At 40.5% G+C, this 18,883-nt stretch overlaps 1 protein-coding gene across 2 annotated transcripts; it reads right to left on the minus strand.

Moving 5' to 3' along the window:
• Window positions 1–1,025: 1,025 nt before the first annotated feature.
• On the minus strand, window positions 1,026–8,885 carry LOC102234037 (tripartite motif-containing protein 35-like). Of its 2 annotated transcripts, none has more exons than XM_023324649.1 (2): window positions 7,441–8,885; window positions 1,026–1,225 (listed from the first exon to the last, which is right to left on the minus strand). In XM_023324649.1, exons 1-2 carry the CDS (start codon window positions 8,425–8,427, stop codon window positions 1,085–1,087), a joined length of 1,128 nt encoding a protein of 375 aa, XP_023180417.1. In that variant the 5' UTR covers window positions 8,428–8,885; the 3' UTR covers window positions 1,026–1,084. The 2 variants fall into 2 exon arrangements, with proteins under 2 accessions (XP_023180417.1, XP_023180416.1); XM_023324648.1 differs by lacking the exon at window positions 1,026–1,225 and having other exon boundaries at window positions 6,333–8,444; window positions 8,544–8,885.
• Window positions 8,886–18,883: the final 9,998 nt, after the last annotated feature.

Genomic DNA, 18,883 nt, shown 5'->3' on the forward strand with positions numbered 1-18,883 from the left:
ACTTATTTTTTCATAACAGATTTTTTTTTTCTAAACTACAGTATGCGCTCAAATATTTGTTAGACCAACTCTAGCCGTGTCATTGCTCTAAATTATGAAATTACCATATTCACAGCTGAATCCCTGATGTTCCAACTTTGTTCAGTTTTAGCTTGTTGACGCCTGTTATGATCTGCAGACCATTTTCCAACATCTTTTTAAATGTGGGACACTTGTGGGCGTCCTGGTTGGCTAACGCTACCACCACCATGCACAGTAAATCAGGGTTCTTAAATGTGAGATCCTCACCTGGTCTACTCCTGAATTTTTTTTCCAATATTTTCCAGTGTTTTGTACCTAAACAAATAATGAGGGACGCACCATCATTTTCTGTTTTGGAAACTGATAACTGATAGTTTTCTCATTCCAAAGGCCAATGAACGATAATAGCTGATAACATTCCTGGAACTAAGACAGACCAGTGAGCAAAAAGACCAAAAACAGTTGACTCTATAAAGAAATAATATAAAAACTACTTTTGCCATATCAGCAGAAGCCATATCTCAAATTGACATCTATTTAAATAAAGGGCCTTATACTTAAAGTGGGTATAAATTAAATTTAAATTTATTATACTTAAATTGATTTGTCCAATCAATTGCCAAAAGCTGACTTTAGGAACAACTATGTCCAATTATGCATAACAATTTATTTGAAATCATTTAATTTGAATTAGCGTCGAAACCCAATTAATTAGATGTTTCCTGATCTGCTCCTGACTGGAGTCAGTAAGATTTTTTTTTATTTTATTTTGAGATGCATCAAGCGTTAAGATTTCTAAACATCAGATTGTAGCAAAACCAGCTGTAACATATATTATTTATATGAATATTAAAGTGACTAATGAGCGAGTTAATGAAATCAGAAAACTTCTTGGGTTCGACTGCTGGAGGGAGTGGTAATTTGTAAAAAAACACACCGACAACAGAATGGTGCAAAACTAGAGAAATGTATTGATATTTACTGTATATACAGACAAGTTGTTCAAAATAGTTCATGAAATCCAAGATGTGTTTTCCCCCTTTATCCAAGGAATCGAACCAGTTCAGCTCCAGATGGGGAGGAGTTGACAGGATGTGACGTTTCTTCTTGATTGGCTGTGTGATTTAGCTGGCCAGTCTGGTCCACTTGGCAACAGACGCTCAGAATCCAGAATCTGGATTGGGATCTGGAACGGGAACCTGCCCTGTGTAAAAACAGGCCTGATTGATCAGCCCTGGGTTTTGTCTATCAAAATCTAAATAATAATAATCATCATCATACATGTACATGTTTTTCTTCTGTAGTGAATGAGTTTGTTATAACAATAATTAAACTCATACGAGTACTCGCTATGGATAGTGTTTTACAATTCAAAGTGTTTTCAGTTTAAACGCTTCATCAAGGTGATAAAACGGACCCGGATCAGTTTACACTGACCGAGTCTGTTGGGTCTGGCATCCCTTCACAGGGAGTTTCTTTTGGCAGTTTGGTGCTAGCTGTGCTCATCAGTGCAGAAAATATCCATCGTCCTACATGAACTGGAGGAAATTAGGAAAAAATTGTGAACAACTAATCCTTTGCATGAACTTGCGAAAAGCAAGAAAGAAGCGAGAGAGAATTCAAATAGAACAAATTTATGCAAATATTCAACGGATGGTTTTTCTTTTTGATAGATTAAAATGTTCATTTTTATTATTTAACACGATTCCACCTCCACTGCATATCATGTTTTACTCTGCACTCGTCAAATCTTTTTCTTTTTTTCCCCTCAGGTCGCAAGTTTAATTAGCACATTGAGAATTTCTGAACTTTCTCGTGAATCTTTCTTCAGCAGCTAAAAGTCTCACAAAAACATCTGTGATGTGGAAGAAAAACAAAACTTTTTTATATAGAAAAAGAGTGCAACATAAATGAAAAATGTCATAAGATTAGGATAACTAATCTTACAAACCTCACCAGCTTGTGTGTTATTAAAACTATCTAAAGCAGGAAACGGGGAAAATACTAATACAAGAGCACGGCGGAAAACGAGTAAATTACGGTAGATTCTCAGCCGAACCGGGAGACTTGACAGGTAAGGGAAGAAGTTCGGAACCATCAGGACTCGTCCCAGAGCCGGCTGAGTGATCTGGGAGGCGACCAAGAACCCAATCTACAGGCATCATGACGTGATGACATTTGAAGAGCTGAGTTTGACTTCTGAGAATCAGCATGAGAGTTAAGTCTCTGCGATTTCACGTGTAAAAAGTTTGTACCGCATCAGTTTGAGGAAAGTTTATCTGTCGTTTGATCTTTTTGTTTTTCTGTCTGCGCTCCGTCTCTGTTCTGTGTTGCATGGAAAGCGATGATTTTCACCTGGCTTTCAGCTCACGCCGGGTTTTGGGCCACAACAGTTTGCTGCTGTAATTGAAGACCTCGTCATACGAGTTGAACGGAGCGCTTTCTGTCTGTCGGTGAAACCTTCGGGAATCCAAGCCACATCGCAGGCGGGCCACACGGAGATCACAGTGAATTATTTATGCGTTTCCTGCCCAGTGACCCGCTCATCTCAGAACGGCATTGAGTGTTTGAGCCGGGGCAGGCCGGGGCATGCCTTCAAGCTGTCATTACGACAGAGGACTACTCGGGCAGCTGTCATAGCAATCGATATGCTCTCTTTCCACTGTAGAGGTTTATAAAAACAGCAATATATTTCCCCGTTTGCTAAATATGTGTTTGGAATGATCACCGATGTGGTTTCAAAAGGAAAGGGAGCTGATTATTGGATCTGAACATGTCGTGAAGAAGCAGCTTTGCCATTTATAGTTTCTCTCCCCCCCATGACAATCCGTTGTATTTCAAGGAACATTGGCGAACTCACTCCTCTGACTCTGGCAGTGACACAGACACATTGCTGAAGTGATTGGATTGCAGGAAGTGATCAAATTGGTTTGTTGTTGTCGCCGGAGCCGGAGGCCAGCAGCCCAGCGAAAAGGCGACAGCATCTGATAAAGACCGCAGCCGAAGGGGAAGCCGGGACGGCACATGTTACGCCTGTTCTCATGAATCCCGCTAACACAGTTACTGTTGCCACAAGCGGTTTGGAAAGTAATGAGCTAGATGACCCCTTTGTGACTCGGGTCACATGGTATTCTGTTACTCAGCTGGGATTTTGCTCTGAGGAAGAAGTTGTTTATTTAGTTGAAAGGTATGAAACACCGCAGAGATATTTATATCTCCAAACTGATGCAGGAAGATTAAGAGGCCTCAGGCGAACCTAGAGGACACACAATCGCATCTTTATGGTTCAGGTAGAGAGATGCTCAGAAGCCTGCGAAATACTGTTTGTCACTAGTGAAATGTTTGAAAAAAGAACAAAAAATTTCTAGACTTTTTTTTGTTAGCACGTTTTTATGCTTAGACCATAATTTACAAAGCAGTGCTGGTCTTAAAATGCTGTCCTGATGTGAGATATGATCAAAATATGACCATATTCAGGACTTTTCATAGTTTGCTTGGGGCTCTTTTCAGCAGGTGTGTCTGTTTGAGGTAAAACAACAGACTCTGAGGTGACTGTGTTGTGCAAACTAACAGCTTTTAACTCCCAACAAATGATGTATTCCACATTTCAACATTGACAAAACATTTATGACAAAGTATAAAATGTGTGGATACTGATTAGTAAAGGAGTAAAAGGTTACTCCCTCCTTCATCCAGAAAAGGACACATTAGTGTATTTATTTATTGGGGAGGAATTGCCTGATAAGAAAATGGGCAGCTAAGGATACCATCTGAAGCACTCCACACCAAAGCAACGCAACAACAGCCAATCATGATGGTACCAAAACGCTCAACAATCCTCTGGCTTGTTTCACATGCCTGCATTCCACAAAATAGACGTTTTGATCCTTCGCCGTTTATAATTCTGATAGTTTGATACAAGATCTTTCTGGGTGAGAATTTGTACCTTCTGCCGCAGGATATTTTGCACCATCAAATCACATTAAAACAAAAGGACATGTCATTCCTGCTTTGACGGGAGACAATTTCAAGTCATTTGTACACTATTTCCCCATAAGGACATGTGGTTGTTTGACTCCAGTAGATAATATTTACCAGGAAGAGGCCACTTATCGCATGTTTTTCAAAACCAGGGTAGTTTTCTGGGGCCATGAATACATTTGTGTTTCCTCTGTACCTACGAGGGTAAAAACTGGTTACCAGGATGATGTTTAGCTCTAAAAGCCCTTGAGGTACTAATAGCAAACTGACCCTGGACCACCGAAACTAGAGTGGTGGACATGTGGAATGCCAAAAGTGAGTGGTTCCTGTGTTTTAGAAGGCCTGATGGTACACAATAAGAACCGGTAAAATGATGTCATACCGTGGGATTGGCTAACATTTTCTTAGTAGTTTTACAACAAAATGAATCTCAATTTGTTCTTAGACATAAGGGTTAGTGAGTGTATGGCTGCCTGTCCTGCGTGTCTTTACATTGGCCATGTAATGTAATGATTAACTGGCTAGCAGTTCTGTGACTGTGAACAGGAGTGTGTAAAATGGATGGGTGGACAGAAGTTATTTCATTCTATGTTGTTGAAATCCAAATGAGTTGAGCCCAACATGGAGCCTTGGCGAAAATTCAAACTGGGAGACTCGACCAGCTTCACCACATCATCTAATCACTACGCCCGACCGCAGCCAATCCGGACCGGAGCTTCACGCCACTCCAGCCAATCGTCGTCCAAAGACTCCTTTAAAAGTCCGAGCTACCCTGGGGTCTTCCTGCTCGTCAGCCGTGCTTCGACCCACCTCCTCCCCTTCTCCACCTTCACCATGAGGGTCGTCCTCCAGGATCCCTTGTGCTCTTCCTCTCCAAGCTCTGCTCCACCACCAGTTTCGGTCCCGGGGGGAAGACTATCCCGAGCTCGCCGAGCAGACCGCCTGCTCACGGCGATCCTCGGCTCACGGTCTTCTGCCGGGTCCGAGCGCCAAAGAAATTGTACCATTAAATCTTTTTAACTGCTATTTTCTTCTCTGTGTGAGTCTCTCCAGATTGAAATGTATGTAGTCTGGTTCTGTCCTGTGAAAACAAGTTACATTTCATCTCCTGTGACGTCCAGAAAGCTTGTTGACTGATTAAAACGCAAGTTTTTCCATTTTCATCTTAGACGCCTGCAGTTCAAACGTGAACATGTCACATTGCAGGAAAGTTAATTTTAGCGCTTTCAGAGGAAATGTGGCTGCTGTGATGCTTTCCCTCTTCACTCACAGGTGAAACTGGAGAAATGTGACAAATGACTGCAGCCTGTCAGGAAGTATTACCTAGTTTATTGTTTTGGTGTGGTAGCAATGAACTGATCGTTCTGATCTCCAGATTGTGCAGAAAGGTCTCAGATGTTCGAATAACATTTGACTGAACAAACAAAAAGAAATCAAGTCGCCCTCTGATTGATACTCGAAGATATTAATTCTCTCCTGAATCGTTTTCATGTTTTTCTAAATTTATCACAAAGGTAGAACATTTAACAGCTGCCCACTCAAACAGGCATAAATATGCCCAGAAGGAGGTTGCAGTGTTTATTTTCTTTGCTTTATAGATTCCAAGGGGAAAACTAGTTTTTAGGAATCAGTTTTTAAAATTCCTTTTCAAATTTGGATGATATGAGTTATGATAACATCCATTTGGGATAAAGTAGTACATTTGTACTGAATTGAATCAAAACATTTGCTCAAAGATGAATATTTGCAATCTGCAGTATTAATTGCCTGATATTAAAACCAGGAAGATGTAATTATATTTTAAATGTTTGTCTTATGTCCATATAAGTTTGACTCCAGGTGTATCTACCTGAAGTCCGTTGACTGATTTTGCCGTTCAGTTAATGAGTTAAAACCGTTTCCACGTTATGGATCTACTAATTACACACCAAAAAATGGCTTCAAAAAAACTTGTTTACTTTTTTAATTTAAAATATTGCAAGCTCATCGTTTTGTTCACCAGCAAAAACAAAAAAAAGGACAATAAAATTTTTTGCAACTTTAGTTTTTAATAGTTTTTTGGCCTTCGACTAGATTTCGGATAAACTTGGCACACATGGACAAAATTGTTGCTACGCCTGTTAACCAAACAAATCTTCAATTGTCACTGAAATAATTTGAAAACCACAAAAGTAACGATTTATAGAAGACTTCAAGAAAATTAACGGCTGAAAATCAGACGTTGCTTTTGAAATTAATAATACAAAATTATTATGAATTCAAATGAATAATAATCAGCAAATTAATAATAAAAAAAGATTAATAATAAAAAAACTAATGAAACAGGCAGAAAGAAAAAGTATAGTACCTTGAGAAAAGATTTTAAATCCTTTGACTATAGGGACATGTTAAACTAATGTGAGTCGTCTAATTCGAATTGAAAGCATCTTCAAGTTTGTAGTCAGTCAGTCTGCCTTGTTTAAGGAGGACAAGTAGTGGTGACATGTTGGCTACCACACTGATTAGAAAGAAAATTATAGATAGGCATATTAAAGATAAAAGTCTATAACACCATTTCCAAGCAGCTTAATGCTACAGTTTCACGTATTATTCAGACGTTTTAGGACTGTCGCCAACCTGCCTGGCCGTAGGAGGAAGATTGATGACAAAGAAGAGAAGGATAATACAAATGGTAACCAAAGAGCACAGAACAAATAATTTAATGCTAAACTTGAAGATCAAGGTACATCGGTGTCAGGAGAAGCAATTTGTCATTTTATCATCCAAAGTGGACTTCATGGATGACGACCAAGGAGGACGCCGCTGTTCAGAGCTAATTATAAGAAAGCGATACTGGAATTCGCCCCAATTCGTATCGACAAGCCAGGAAGCTTCTGTGATGATGTTCTGAAGCTGCTTTGCTGCGTCTGGCACAGAGTGTATTGAATCTGTGCAGGGTACGATGCAAATCTCAAGACTATGGAAGAACCCTGGAGAGAAATGTGCTTGGTCTCAGTCTCAGGTCATGTGGTCTGCCAACAGGATAATGACCAAAATGCACAGCTGAAAACACTCAAGAACTTCAAAACATTGAGTTATTCTGAACTGGCCCTCTATGAGTCCTGATCTAAATCCTACTGAACATCCGAGGCAACTGAAGCAGTGGGAGTGGGCCAAGATACCTGTGGACAGATGCCTCAAATGGTTGTGCAACAATATGTTAAGTAACAGGCAGCATCATTTTTCTTCAAGCCTGTTTCATTAGGGATTTTTTTGTAATACGGTGTCTAATTTCTGCTTTATGACAGAAATCTTCATCGGTAGGATTCTCATTTCAGTCGAGATAAAGAACGGAAACATCCTCTCGGTGAAAGTGTGCGTAAGCGTGTGCACGTGTGTGGAAGTGTCCAGATCAGAGAACGACAGCCTGCCTTTGTCCCAGTCCAGATTCACTCTTACCCTGCGGAGCGTCTTCTGTACTGGGAGCGTAGTGGGAGGAGCCGGCGGCGACCGTGCTTTGTATTCGCCTTCAAAGAACCCCATCACGAAAAGTCCGGACCGGGTCTCTCCTTTCCTCTGAACCGACTCCGCTAACACACCGAGGGTCCAGAACGAGCTGTCTCCAACGTCGACATCCCAGCTGTGACTCCCCGAGTCAAAGGCCTTGGAACTCAGGACGGATGACCAGCCGTCGAACCTCTCTGGGTTGTTAGGAAGATCCTGCTCGTCTCCCAATCTCAGGCCGGTCAGGTCCTTAGACAGGTTGACGTCTACATCAGCAGTGTTTGGGTCCAGGACGAGAGGCGTGTAGGAGACAATGTCCCTCATGTTGCTCCAGATGCTGAAGGCCAGGTTGCCCCGGTGTTTGGCCTGGTCTATCAGAGCTCCTGAGGGCAGCCGTGGAACCTCCAGTAGGGGGCAGCGCTTCACTCTGTCTGCCGCTGCCCTGTAGTTGCGAAGGAAAAGGATGTCTTCTGCTTCCAGCTCCTCTTCTGTGTGTCTGACCATGTCCGAAAGTGCAGCTATCTCTCTGCTCAGAGTCTCTATCTTCCTTTTCATCATTCCACTCTTCTGCTCCTCTTCCTCCCTCAGTGCTGCCAGCCTGTCCTCCTCTTCCTCTGCAAGAAACCGTCGAAGCTTCTTGAACTGCTCCTTAATCCGCCTCTCCGTGTGCCTGGCCTGGAACTTAATATGTTCTGCCGTCCGATCAAACTCGTCTTTAGCTTTCTTCCCGAGCGTCAGCCTCTTCTTTATGGGTTCCAGATTTTCCCGCAGTTCCCTCCGTTTCCTCCGCGCCGCTTCCTCGATGGGCCTGACCCGGTGGTTGGTGTGCCTCGCCGAGTCTCTGCAGATGTGACACACTGGCTGCTCGTGGTACAGACAGAAGAGTTTGAGTTTCTCAGAGTGCAGACTGCACAGAGCCTCCTCCTTTGACCTGTAAGCCATTTAGTCATCTACCGAAGCTAGAAACACAGCAGACAGAGAGTCCAGTTAGTCGTGGTTTCCTCCTCTCTGCTTCACTAACATTCTAGAGACTGAGTTGTGGTTTGGGTCCGTCTCACCGTCAGTGTGTGGAGTTTGAACAGCTCGGAGCAGAAAAGTTGGAGTTTTCCATTGTTTTCTCTCTCTCCTGCATTTGGAGTCGCTCAGAGGAATCTGACAGTGTGTCACTCTGGTCACAAAGTGCTTCCTGTTTGATTTCACCTGGGCTATTTAAAGGGTGGGTCTTAAACCTGTTTGTCCTGCTGATTCATCTGTTGAAACCTGACACTTAAAGGTATCGTTTATCATAAACAATTTAACAAGCTTTCTATTTTTACCTGCATTTATCCACCACCGGAGAATAAATCAGTTCTTGCATCCAAAGTATTCCAGATGAAGTCTCTGCACGTAGAGTTCACAGCCTCGGGATTTTTCCAGGTGTGTCAGAAAAGGGGCGGGGCTTAAACCTGTTAGACCTCATATTTTAAATACTGGTGCCCACGTGTCACTGAGATTCATTTAATTCATTTGTTTTCCACACCTAGTAATCATTTAAGATTCAAATCTCTTTCACCATGCCATCCTCCACACATTCAGACTATAACTGTGGTGAAAAATAACTGTGTATCAATACAACAGCTTAGGAAAGCCAAAAACCTCACAGCAGTTTTTCAGTTTCACAAATCGCTTCATCCACTGCTGTTTTCAACTGCTCTTCAGTTTATTGAGTTTTTTTCCCCCAGCAGTAATCCATCAAGTAGAAGCCTGGACTTTGACAGGACCATTGAAACAACTTGATTCTTTTTTTTTCCAGCTACTCTGTTATAAATTTGCTGCTGCGTTTGGGATCATCGTCCCGATGAAAACCCAGTTAATTATGACCCGTTTGACAGTTGTTGTTCTGTTTTTTTTTTTTTTTTACAGCGGAGCTCATGGGCAAAACGATTCCAAGTTATTAGAGACTGTCAGTGATTTTCTTATGAAAAAATTAGTCAAATTAAAATCAGAAATTTTTTTTAGACATTGAATATATACATATTTTTTATCCTGTGCAATTATGCATCAAATGCCACATTTAAAATGTCACCTGCAAAATATTTGCCTTCAAAAATTCACTTGCAAACTCGTCCACAAATTGCAGTTTCCTGGTTAGCGTTTTATCTACTTGTTTTTCTGATCAATAAAATTCCAAAAGTTTTTTTTTTTAAATATTGCGCAAAAGTAAGAATGTCTGCTTTAGTAACAGAATAAGACATAAAATTAGGCAACTCTAAGGCTTCTCATAAAAACACTGGATATAAAAACAATTTATTAACATACAAAACATAACTTTTTGTAAAGTTAGGTAAAAAATATGAGGCTCCGCAGCCGCCTCTCTGAGATGAGCTGAACTTCCCATCACTTCTGTCTTTGTTTAAATCAGGCATCTCTGAGAAACGAGACTCCGTGTCTCGGTGAGATTTACCTGTACTTGGAAAGGTCAAATTAAAAAAGAAATCCAAATAAAACGCTGAGCACTTGATCAAATGACTGAGCTGAGTCAGCAGCTGAGCAGCCCGGTCCTCACAGAGACAACAGCGCCTACTAAGAGAGGACGACAGATAAGGAGCAGCAAAAATCAATAAACCCAGAATCATGAAATCATAATCCTCCCTACACTTATAAACTGCAACAGCTGCTTCTTCAAGGTCATGGCTGATTTCTTTTCCCTTCTTGTATTTGTGATAACGGAATAAAAAGTCTTTTGAGGTTTCTTAAATCGCAAATTGAATCATAAAAATGTCCCACGCTGCTGATCCGCAGCTCTGTGATAAACTGATCCTTTACTAGTTTGAAGTACTGCAGGCCTTTACCTAATGTAATGTTTTATTTCTTTAAGAAAATCCCAGTGCATATCTGGTTCTTTTCAACAAAAATCACAATTTAAAGAATGACTCGTAAAAGGAAACAGGGAAACAAAGAAGAATCAAAGGTTTTCTATAGAAACATCGTTTGCGTTTTTTCTGTTTTACACTTTTACATTATTCAGCCTCTCCTGAGCACATCAGTTGCTGTGGAGGCAGGCCTAAACTGCAGCAAATTATTAGACCCGCAGAGAAGATCATTACGACTAATCATCCCTCCATCTATGACTTGTACAGATCCAGGGTCAGGAAAAGGGCAGCTAACATTTCTGCAGACCCCACACATCCTGGACATGGACAGATTAGACTTTTATCTTCAGGATAAAAGTGCTACAGACCACTGTTTGCAAAGAAACAGCTGCTACAGAGAGAGTTTCTACTCCAGACTGTCTTTCTGATGTGCACTTAAAGCCAGAATGCTCAGATGGACACAAGGCAGATACGCACCAATCCAACTTTCTTACCTTTTACAAAAATTACTGTATGTACACATATGAACAAGGCAGAAAACTTTTATCATCAAGACAAAGTACGCAATAAGGCACAAAATTATGCAACTATAAGGCTAATATAGTTAGCCTAAAATATGCATATAGGGCTGATTTTAAAAAATGAATCGGTTGAAAAGCAACAACAAAGGAAATGTTGAAATGTACAGAACAACATACAAGGCAAAATTTCCAATGTACCTTCTTTTTCTCTTTTATAATATATCTTTATATTTCAAATGAGAGCAAAACAGATCTGAAGTCAAATTCTTCGTTTATGTGAAAACCTTGAAAATAAAGCTGATCATGATTCGGAAAAATATGAAAGGAGACATAAAAAGTAGTTAGACGGTTACGAAATTAGCATTTAAAAGTCAACTACACATTATCTACAATTCTCCCTGAAATGTATGAGTAATAGCTCACCAGACTTAACATCCTGTCTACTTGGGTATAAATTTATGCTTTCCTTTAAGTCTGATATGCAGCGAGGAACGACAAAACTCTTTTCCCTTCTTTCTTTTCTTTTTTTTTTTTAGATTTGACACCCCTTTCATGTGCCTGAAGCCTTTTTGGAGTCAAGATGCTCTTCTCATTAAACATTATTTAAAATCACAGTTCGAATTTCATTAGCCGAGAACATCCTAACCCCTGGATATGCAACCTCACACAAGAACGATACGAGCACGGCACCACAGGGAAGAGCTATTTATCATACTTGCCCTCAGGAAACAAACAAGGAAATGGATCTAGGCTGTTGTTTAGCGCTCTTCTCCTATATTTATCCCCCCAAGGTCATGAGACTGGAGCATGCACGCTGGGGACAGAGATGCTAGTCCATCCGTGTGTGTTACGTCTGCCCACAGAGCCAGAGGTAATCGCTGCTGGGAGGGGGGGAAATTAGAGTAGCAAAACACGAAGCAATTGGCAATCAAAGCTCGAAAACGTACGCTCAGCAATGCACATTTGAGTGCCTGGAGTTTATTTTTAGAAACCTGAACAACATTTATAGACGAGGAAAGGAAATATCCAAAGGCTTTTTAAAAATGTTTTATCACAGAAATATGGAAAAATATACAGTGGTTCCAAGAGGGGGGGGGGGGGGGGGGGGGGGGGAAGCATAGTTCTTTGTTAATAATTATCACATTATGTAAAAATGTGCAGTGTTTGATTGAAAAAGGGGCTGTTGCATTCTGGGTGACCACTTCCCCAGTTAAAAAAAAAAAATGTTTTCCATTTCCAAACCTCACAAAGGAGATTAGTACCTTAAGAAAACATAAATACAATACAGATTTCTTTAAATTCTTTACTCACAATTAAATGTTTCTGGCCGTCGGATTTCAACATCATCTAAAGATAACCTGAGTAAATACAAAAAGCAGTTTTCAAATGATTTATTTTCTATGTTAAAAAACTACATAAACCAACCCGGTCATCTTGTTAAAACACAATTCAGCTTGTGGTTAGCCTTTTTTTTGTTGGTTCAGTTTTACTTGGCACAAACATGTCTGGCTTTTTGTCAGACCCATACATTCAGGTAATTGTTTAAAAATGACCTTTTTAAGACGTATGACAAAAGATCTAAAAAGCAACACATTGTGCAATGACCTAGCTTGAAAACACTTGAGAAACAAACACATTGAAATCTAGCAGTCTTAAAAGAGTTACATAGCCAATTCTAAGCCACGATCCTTTAGTACAGACAACATTCCTTCTCAGGTGTAACTAACCTACTAAAATGTGAATAAGAGGAAATCCACAACTCATTCAGGTCAAGAAGGAACCCAGATAATTTTAACCCTGCAGGCCTCAGTTAAGATTTGTTTTCATGATTCAACAACCAGAAAGAAACTTGGCAAAAAAAAAAAAAAGAAATTAAAAAAGGCAGCAATTGGAGTCAGGTCACACAGTTTGTTTGGTTTCACCTTTTGGCCATTGTTCAACTTCTTTAGATGCCTTCATGTTATTTTGTTTAACACATTTCCTTTAATCCTTTCAGACCATCACATCTGCAGTTATTTTCCAAATGCTGTCATAGGACATTTGCTAATTTAAAAACTATTAGCTATTTTTTTTAATATAACAAAAACACAGAACCTTCTAATGACTTATTCTCTTTGTGCAATGTGAAGATAAAAGAGGGTGCCGGCCATGTTGTAATATGTTAAGAGCTAACAAGGTCATGATCAAATTTATAAGGTTAGGGAATAAAAACATGTGTATGTCATCCTGGTTGTGTGCTGCATAGTTATTCTTTGAAAATGGACAAAGCACATATTCTCGCACATTTTCATGGCTAGTCCTGCACTCTCCAAAACCCTCATTGAACGTTGCTGTTTGAGAAATCTGCTTACAATACTTACTGCTGCCTTATTGTGAGGCGCTAATAGGACTTTCTCTTTGCGTCTTTGTGCTCACTCCAGCAGCCTCACTGCATCAAAGCTTTTAAAACTAGCAGACACTTGTAGATGGTATTCTACTACATTCATTGCTTTTCTGCTTACAAAGAAAAGCTCCTCTTGTCTCACAGTATACCGCAACGCTGAAGCACAGGCTGACAATATTTCTTCATTTATGAATAAAAGTCAAAACAAGGAGGACCAAGCAGAGAGAACGTGACAACTTCCCCCTGCCTCCCCATCCATCTACCTGTCTAAATTAGATGACTCTATAAGCAGATGAGGGTGGGACTGATTCCGACTCATCCTTGTGAGCGCAGCTATTATCTGTGCAGCAACTCTATTTACTGTGCATATTCATCTTTGTGTCCCAGTTCGCTAACTGCTTTTTGTTTGCTTTTGGCACGGATACGCTGAGTACCAAAACTTCACTGGAAACAAGCGGGTTGAAAAGTGACAATTCATCATTAACAAGATTAGAAATAACTTTTTTAGTCGGCTCTGCATTCTCTTCGGTGAGCTGGTAATTCAACACGTGGGCTGCTGCGAGGCAGAATATGAGGAGCAGACGCAACATTAAAAGCCCCTGCTAAATGTAGATACCCACTACTTGTCAGATTATGTTAATGGTAGCTGGGTCATTGTCTTGGGGATTGAGACATTAGGACATTAGTTACAATCATTGTAGAAGACACAGAGGGTACTCTGTTTGGATCAGGGGTCCCCAAAAGTGAGTCCTCGAGGGCCGGCGTCCTGCATGCTTTAGTTCTCTCCCTGGTTTAACGCACCTGGATCAAATGATGGCTTGTTAGAGACCTAAGAAGAGCATTGACATGCTGAAAAGGTTGTTGGTACCACCAGGGAGAGAACTAAAACATGCAGGATGCCGGCCCTCGAGGACCCACTTTGGGGATCCCTGGTTTAGATCAAACCTAACGTAGTATTTTAGCTTACCTGCATTTTTTAGTTTGCCTAAATAGAGGACGGAGATTCATCTTTAGGACAACGAGTCTGAAGATACAACTCTGCCTTGTATTAAAGCTTGTTCGTGTGTTTGGATGGCCCAGTCAAAGTCCAGACCTAAATGCAATTGAAAATCTGTGGGGTGACTTGAAATGTTCTGTTTAGAGACACTCTTCACTTAATCTGACTAAGCTTCAGTGATGGAGAAACATTTCAGTCTCCAGATGTACAAAGTTGGTAGACACAACTCCCAAAGACCTACAGATGGGAATACAGAGAAAGGTGATGCTACATTTTATGAGAAGTTCAATTGAATTTGTTTTAATCCTTTAAATCATTCCTGATATGGTAATTTCAGAGTCAGACTCCGTCAAGGTTCTGCTCATAATCTTATGAACAGAATTTCTAGCTGCAGCCAAGGAGTTGAGGGGATCCATTTTGGCAACCTCAGGACTGGGACTCTGCTTTTTGCAGATGATGTGGTTCTGTTGGCTTCATCAAACTGCGATCTACAGCTTCCACTGGAGTGGTGCGCAGCCGAGTGTTATTTCAGAGTCCTCTTCACAAATCAGTGAAAAATAGGTTGGGAAATTGGTAGATGGACTGCTGTGGTGTCTGCTATCCTGAAGACAGTGTACCAGTCCATCATCAAGGGAGAGCTGGGGCTCAAGGCGAAGCTCTCGATTTACTGGTCAGTCTGTGGTCCTACCCTCATCTATGGTCATGAGCTCTGGGCAGTGACCACAAGAACAAGATACAAGTGTCCAACAAGAGTTTCCTCTCAACTGGTCAAACTTGGGCTTTCTCAAGAAAACTGAATAAAAATGCTCACCTTGCAGTTTTTTTGTAAAACGTGTGTCATTCCCTTCCTCCCCAACATTTATGATTATGTTCTCCTTTGTGTTGGTCTATCAAATCCCAATAGAATGCAATGCAGTTTATGTTGTGATCTGATAAACAATAGTTCTGTGTTTGAAATGTGACCTCGTGCACTAGTTAGGATTTAATGTCATTTATTCTCCTTGCTCCGAGTTAGAGGTCATTACTGTTGAGGAAAGAAGCGCAACGGAGAGATTGAACATTTGAAAAGCAGTATTGATCGCATGCCTTTTGCAATCCGCTGTCTTCTTTCTGTGTGTGTGTGTGTGTGTGTGTGTGTGTGTGTGTGTGTGTGTGTGTGCGTGTGTGGGTGCTCGGGCGTGTGTGTGGGGGTGTGTGTGGGCGTGTGTGTGTGTATGTTGGGGGGGCGTGTGTGTGTGTGTGTGTGTGCATGTCTAATTACATAAGTGGAGTCAGGTGTTTTGGAGTTGGAGGATTGTCCCACCAGCTGCAGCCAATCAGTAATCAACTGCTTCAAACAAAACAGCCCTGCTGCATTCATTATGATCTGGGAGCATGAAATTGGTGGGAATGAAGATTTTCTTAGCTCTAAATAAAAGCGCAACCTTTCCAGCAAACCTGACACCACCTGATGGGCAACTGAAGCACTGAACCATCTGAGCCAGTATGTTCTAGAAATGGCTCAAATCACTCAACACATCAGGAACACTGACCTCTCCTGGCAAAGTGTAAGACTCCAGTCAAATTAGGCAGGTTAATTGCTGGACAGGAGGCGTTTAACGACACACGCCTCGGTATTGCAGGGGCAACGTCACTTTTGTCAAAAAGGCCTCTTTTGGTTCCAATACATCTTTGTTTTCATCCCCATGTGGTATTTGAAAAATATTTTATTTGAAAATGGTTTGATCCTTGGAAAATACAGGATATGTTTGGCATGCCTGTGTAACGTTTTTGATCTAGTTTGTCGTAACTTGATGGCTTTCGTGGCTTCATTGAATAGATGTCTAATTAATGAATGTCTGAGACACTTCAGAGCATGATTGCTTCTACCGTCATTGTTTCATCTGTCAATGTACTCACCAAGCTCAAGTCAACGCGTGTTCAGTCCATAGACTCACTGATTACATTATGATATTCGCAGTTATACAAGAAAACCTTTTTGCTGACTATTTGTCAGTAGAGCCATAGTCTCTGATTTAGCCATTAGTGTGGACATACCAATCGAACCGCTGAACACAAACTAATACTCTAAAAGCTACGGGGGTAAATAAAAAAAAACGTTTCGTCTCGGTTTGACTCTACATCCACAGACTTTTATCTTTACACCTGGTAAAGTTGGCAGGCGCCTGCCAACATGTGAGAGGCAGCAGCAGCAGTGCCGTTACGAAAATAGCCACGTTTCTATACATTTCAACTCCTTTGACGTGTTTTTAATAGTTTATTTTTGTCTTCTGGGTTCGGTCCTGTCATCTATTAGGAAGGGACTTCATTTTTACCTCTCTGTTCTCCGTCGGCTCCCGTCGGTCCCGTCTCGGTTGCTCTCCTTTCATGGGGATGTTCAAAGCCGTCGGTGGGACGCAGAGTGGAAGACATCATTTGAATTTCAAGGGGCTGACAGAACACATTGCTTCTATCAAGTGTAAAGCTCCTTTTGACAAGAAAGTGCCCTCGAAATTAATCATCTACATAGAGAGTTCTTTGCTGGCTGCCAACAGGGCGAGCAGCCAAGGAGGTTGTTACAGAGAGCAGAGATATATAGCCAGACTTCATTAAAAGAAATATATCGCCAGAACCCTCCCACAGCACGCCGATTCCAGGCCCCAAACATGTTTTTACGAGGCAAGCAGCATGAGGTTAACTGGTCCCATTTGTGCTTCTTATTCACATCTGTCCATTTCTTCTGTTTAGCACCAAAAAAAAAAAAAAAAGGTTCTTAAATTGTGTCATTGCCAATGCACCCTGGGGAGGTGTAAAATGATCCATGAAAACACAAAGCTGGAGCTTCTCCTTAGGCCCCGTTGATGAGACATACGGCGTACGATGAGCAGCAGACAGCCTCCAGCCATCAGAGCTACGGGCTAATTAGCCATCACTAATGTGTAGCAGCTTGATTTACGGGGCCTGTCCCTTTTAAATCTCCAAGGAGACAATGTAATCTCTGAGGACCGGTGTAGGCCCACTAGATGATGCCATAAAAAAGCACTTATGGCCACTTAGTATCCTGTCACCACGTGGAGGAGAGAGTGCAAGAGGGTGTGTGTAGAACCATGGGATAAGGTATTTCAACATTACACATGCTTTCAGGTTTGAGTGTGCTAAAGCACAGAAATATCTTTGGAGCAAAAGGGATTGTGAAACTACCGGTGCCCTGCACCACGATCATCTACCGCAACAATCTTTTGGTTAAAGAGCCATTTTTAAACAATGAAGTCCCAAATACATATAGCAGTTTAATCGACTAGAACATTGAAAGTCCTTTCAAAAAGTAGCGTGCCATGATGATATACGTATACGCTAAGGGACCTTCATTTCAGACTTTCTTGGACAGTGAACGCCTGCCGATTTGTTGTTTAGTATTTGTACGTTTTTCTGAGACTCCAAATTACTTGTGAAAACTCTTCATATTTGTGTATATACTATATATATATATATACATATATATTAAATGCAGCTGAGGGAGCTGAAATGCCGCATTATACTGCTACTTGACATGCTATTGGTTGGGGTAGGCATTTAGATTTCTATCTCACGTATAATTTTTCTTGGCATTGATTGGCTGTTCCCTGAAGATAAATAAGACTGTGGATGTTAGCTTCCTTGGTAGCACCAACATGGTTTTCACAATGAATATTAATTCATATTAAACTATTAAAGGGGCAGTATTATGTAAAATCAACGTTTTGAGTTTAACATCTTGTTTTAATGTTATTCCCTCATCAAAACTAAACTTGGAGTGTTGCCTTGATTCTTTCATGCATGTTTGGGAAATCCTTTCATCTCCATGGTAACCGTTCAGCTGTGTGGACCGACCGCCGCCTCAGAGAGGCTCTTAAAGAGACAGAGGTGTTTGGTTTTAACACTACAGAAGCAGTTGGTGGTTCTGCTTTTTCTTTTATAAAGTAAAACATGTTTAAGGAGGGATTTTGTCTTGATTGTTGCCCGTTGTATCAATGCAAAGAATGGTGAATGCTACAATGGCGTCCGAGGGTAAAGGGCTATTTCACTTTTTGGGAGTATTTCTGCTTTTGCATAATGTTAAATTTCAAGGTGCTAAATTACACAGTAAAAATTTTTAAGACATATTTTATATATATGTAGCGTTTTTTTTAGCAACTGAAGTTAACACAGTGTCTTGATTGTGCTGTAAAATGGCACCACGTGCTTGAAAACACATAGAATTGCAGGATTTCTTTTCAGCGTTTATATTTTCAGTAAGCGGTCTGTTATTTTGTTAAAATCAATTGTAAATTTCCCCCTATCAGAAAAAATACTCGCATTAAAGAAAGTTTGTTTTGTTTTCAAATATATTAGTGTGAAATTGTGCTGCTTGAATTAAAAAAGTGAATTTGATTCACATCTTTGTAATAAAATAATTATTAATATTATTATAAGTCTGTATATAAGTAAAAAATAAAATACTAATAAAAATAATTAGAAAGTGTCCAAAGAATGATTTTAGTATTTAATTCAGTACTTTTGAACCAACTTCAAACTGTATTTGCAGCACTCTGCTATGAATTTCACTGCCATCTTCAACTGCAAGTAGTTCAGGTCTGATTGCCAATGTGAAATATGAAGGTTAAATTTAAAACTTTAGAGAATTTGA

The sequence above is a fragment of the Xiphophorus maculatus genome, chromosome 20, assembly GCF_002775205.1.
Source record: "Xiphophorus maculatus strain JP 163 A chromosome 20, X_maculatus-5.0-male, whole genome shotgun sequence".
Classification (NCBI taxonomy): Eukaryota; Metazoa; Chordata; class Actinopteri; order Cyprinodontiformes; family Poeciliidae; genus Xiphophorus; species Xiphophorus maculatus.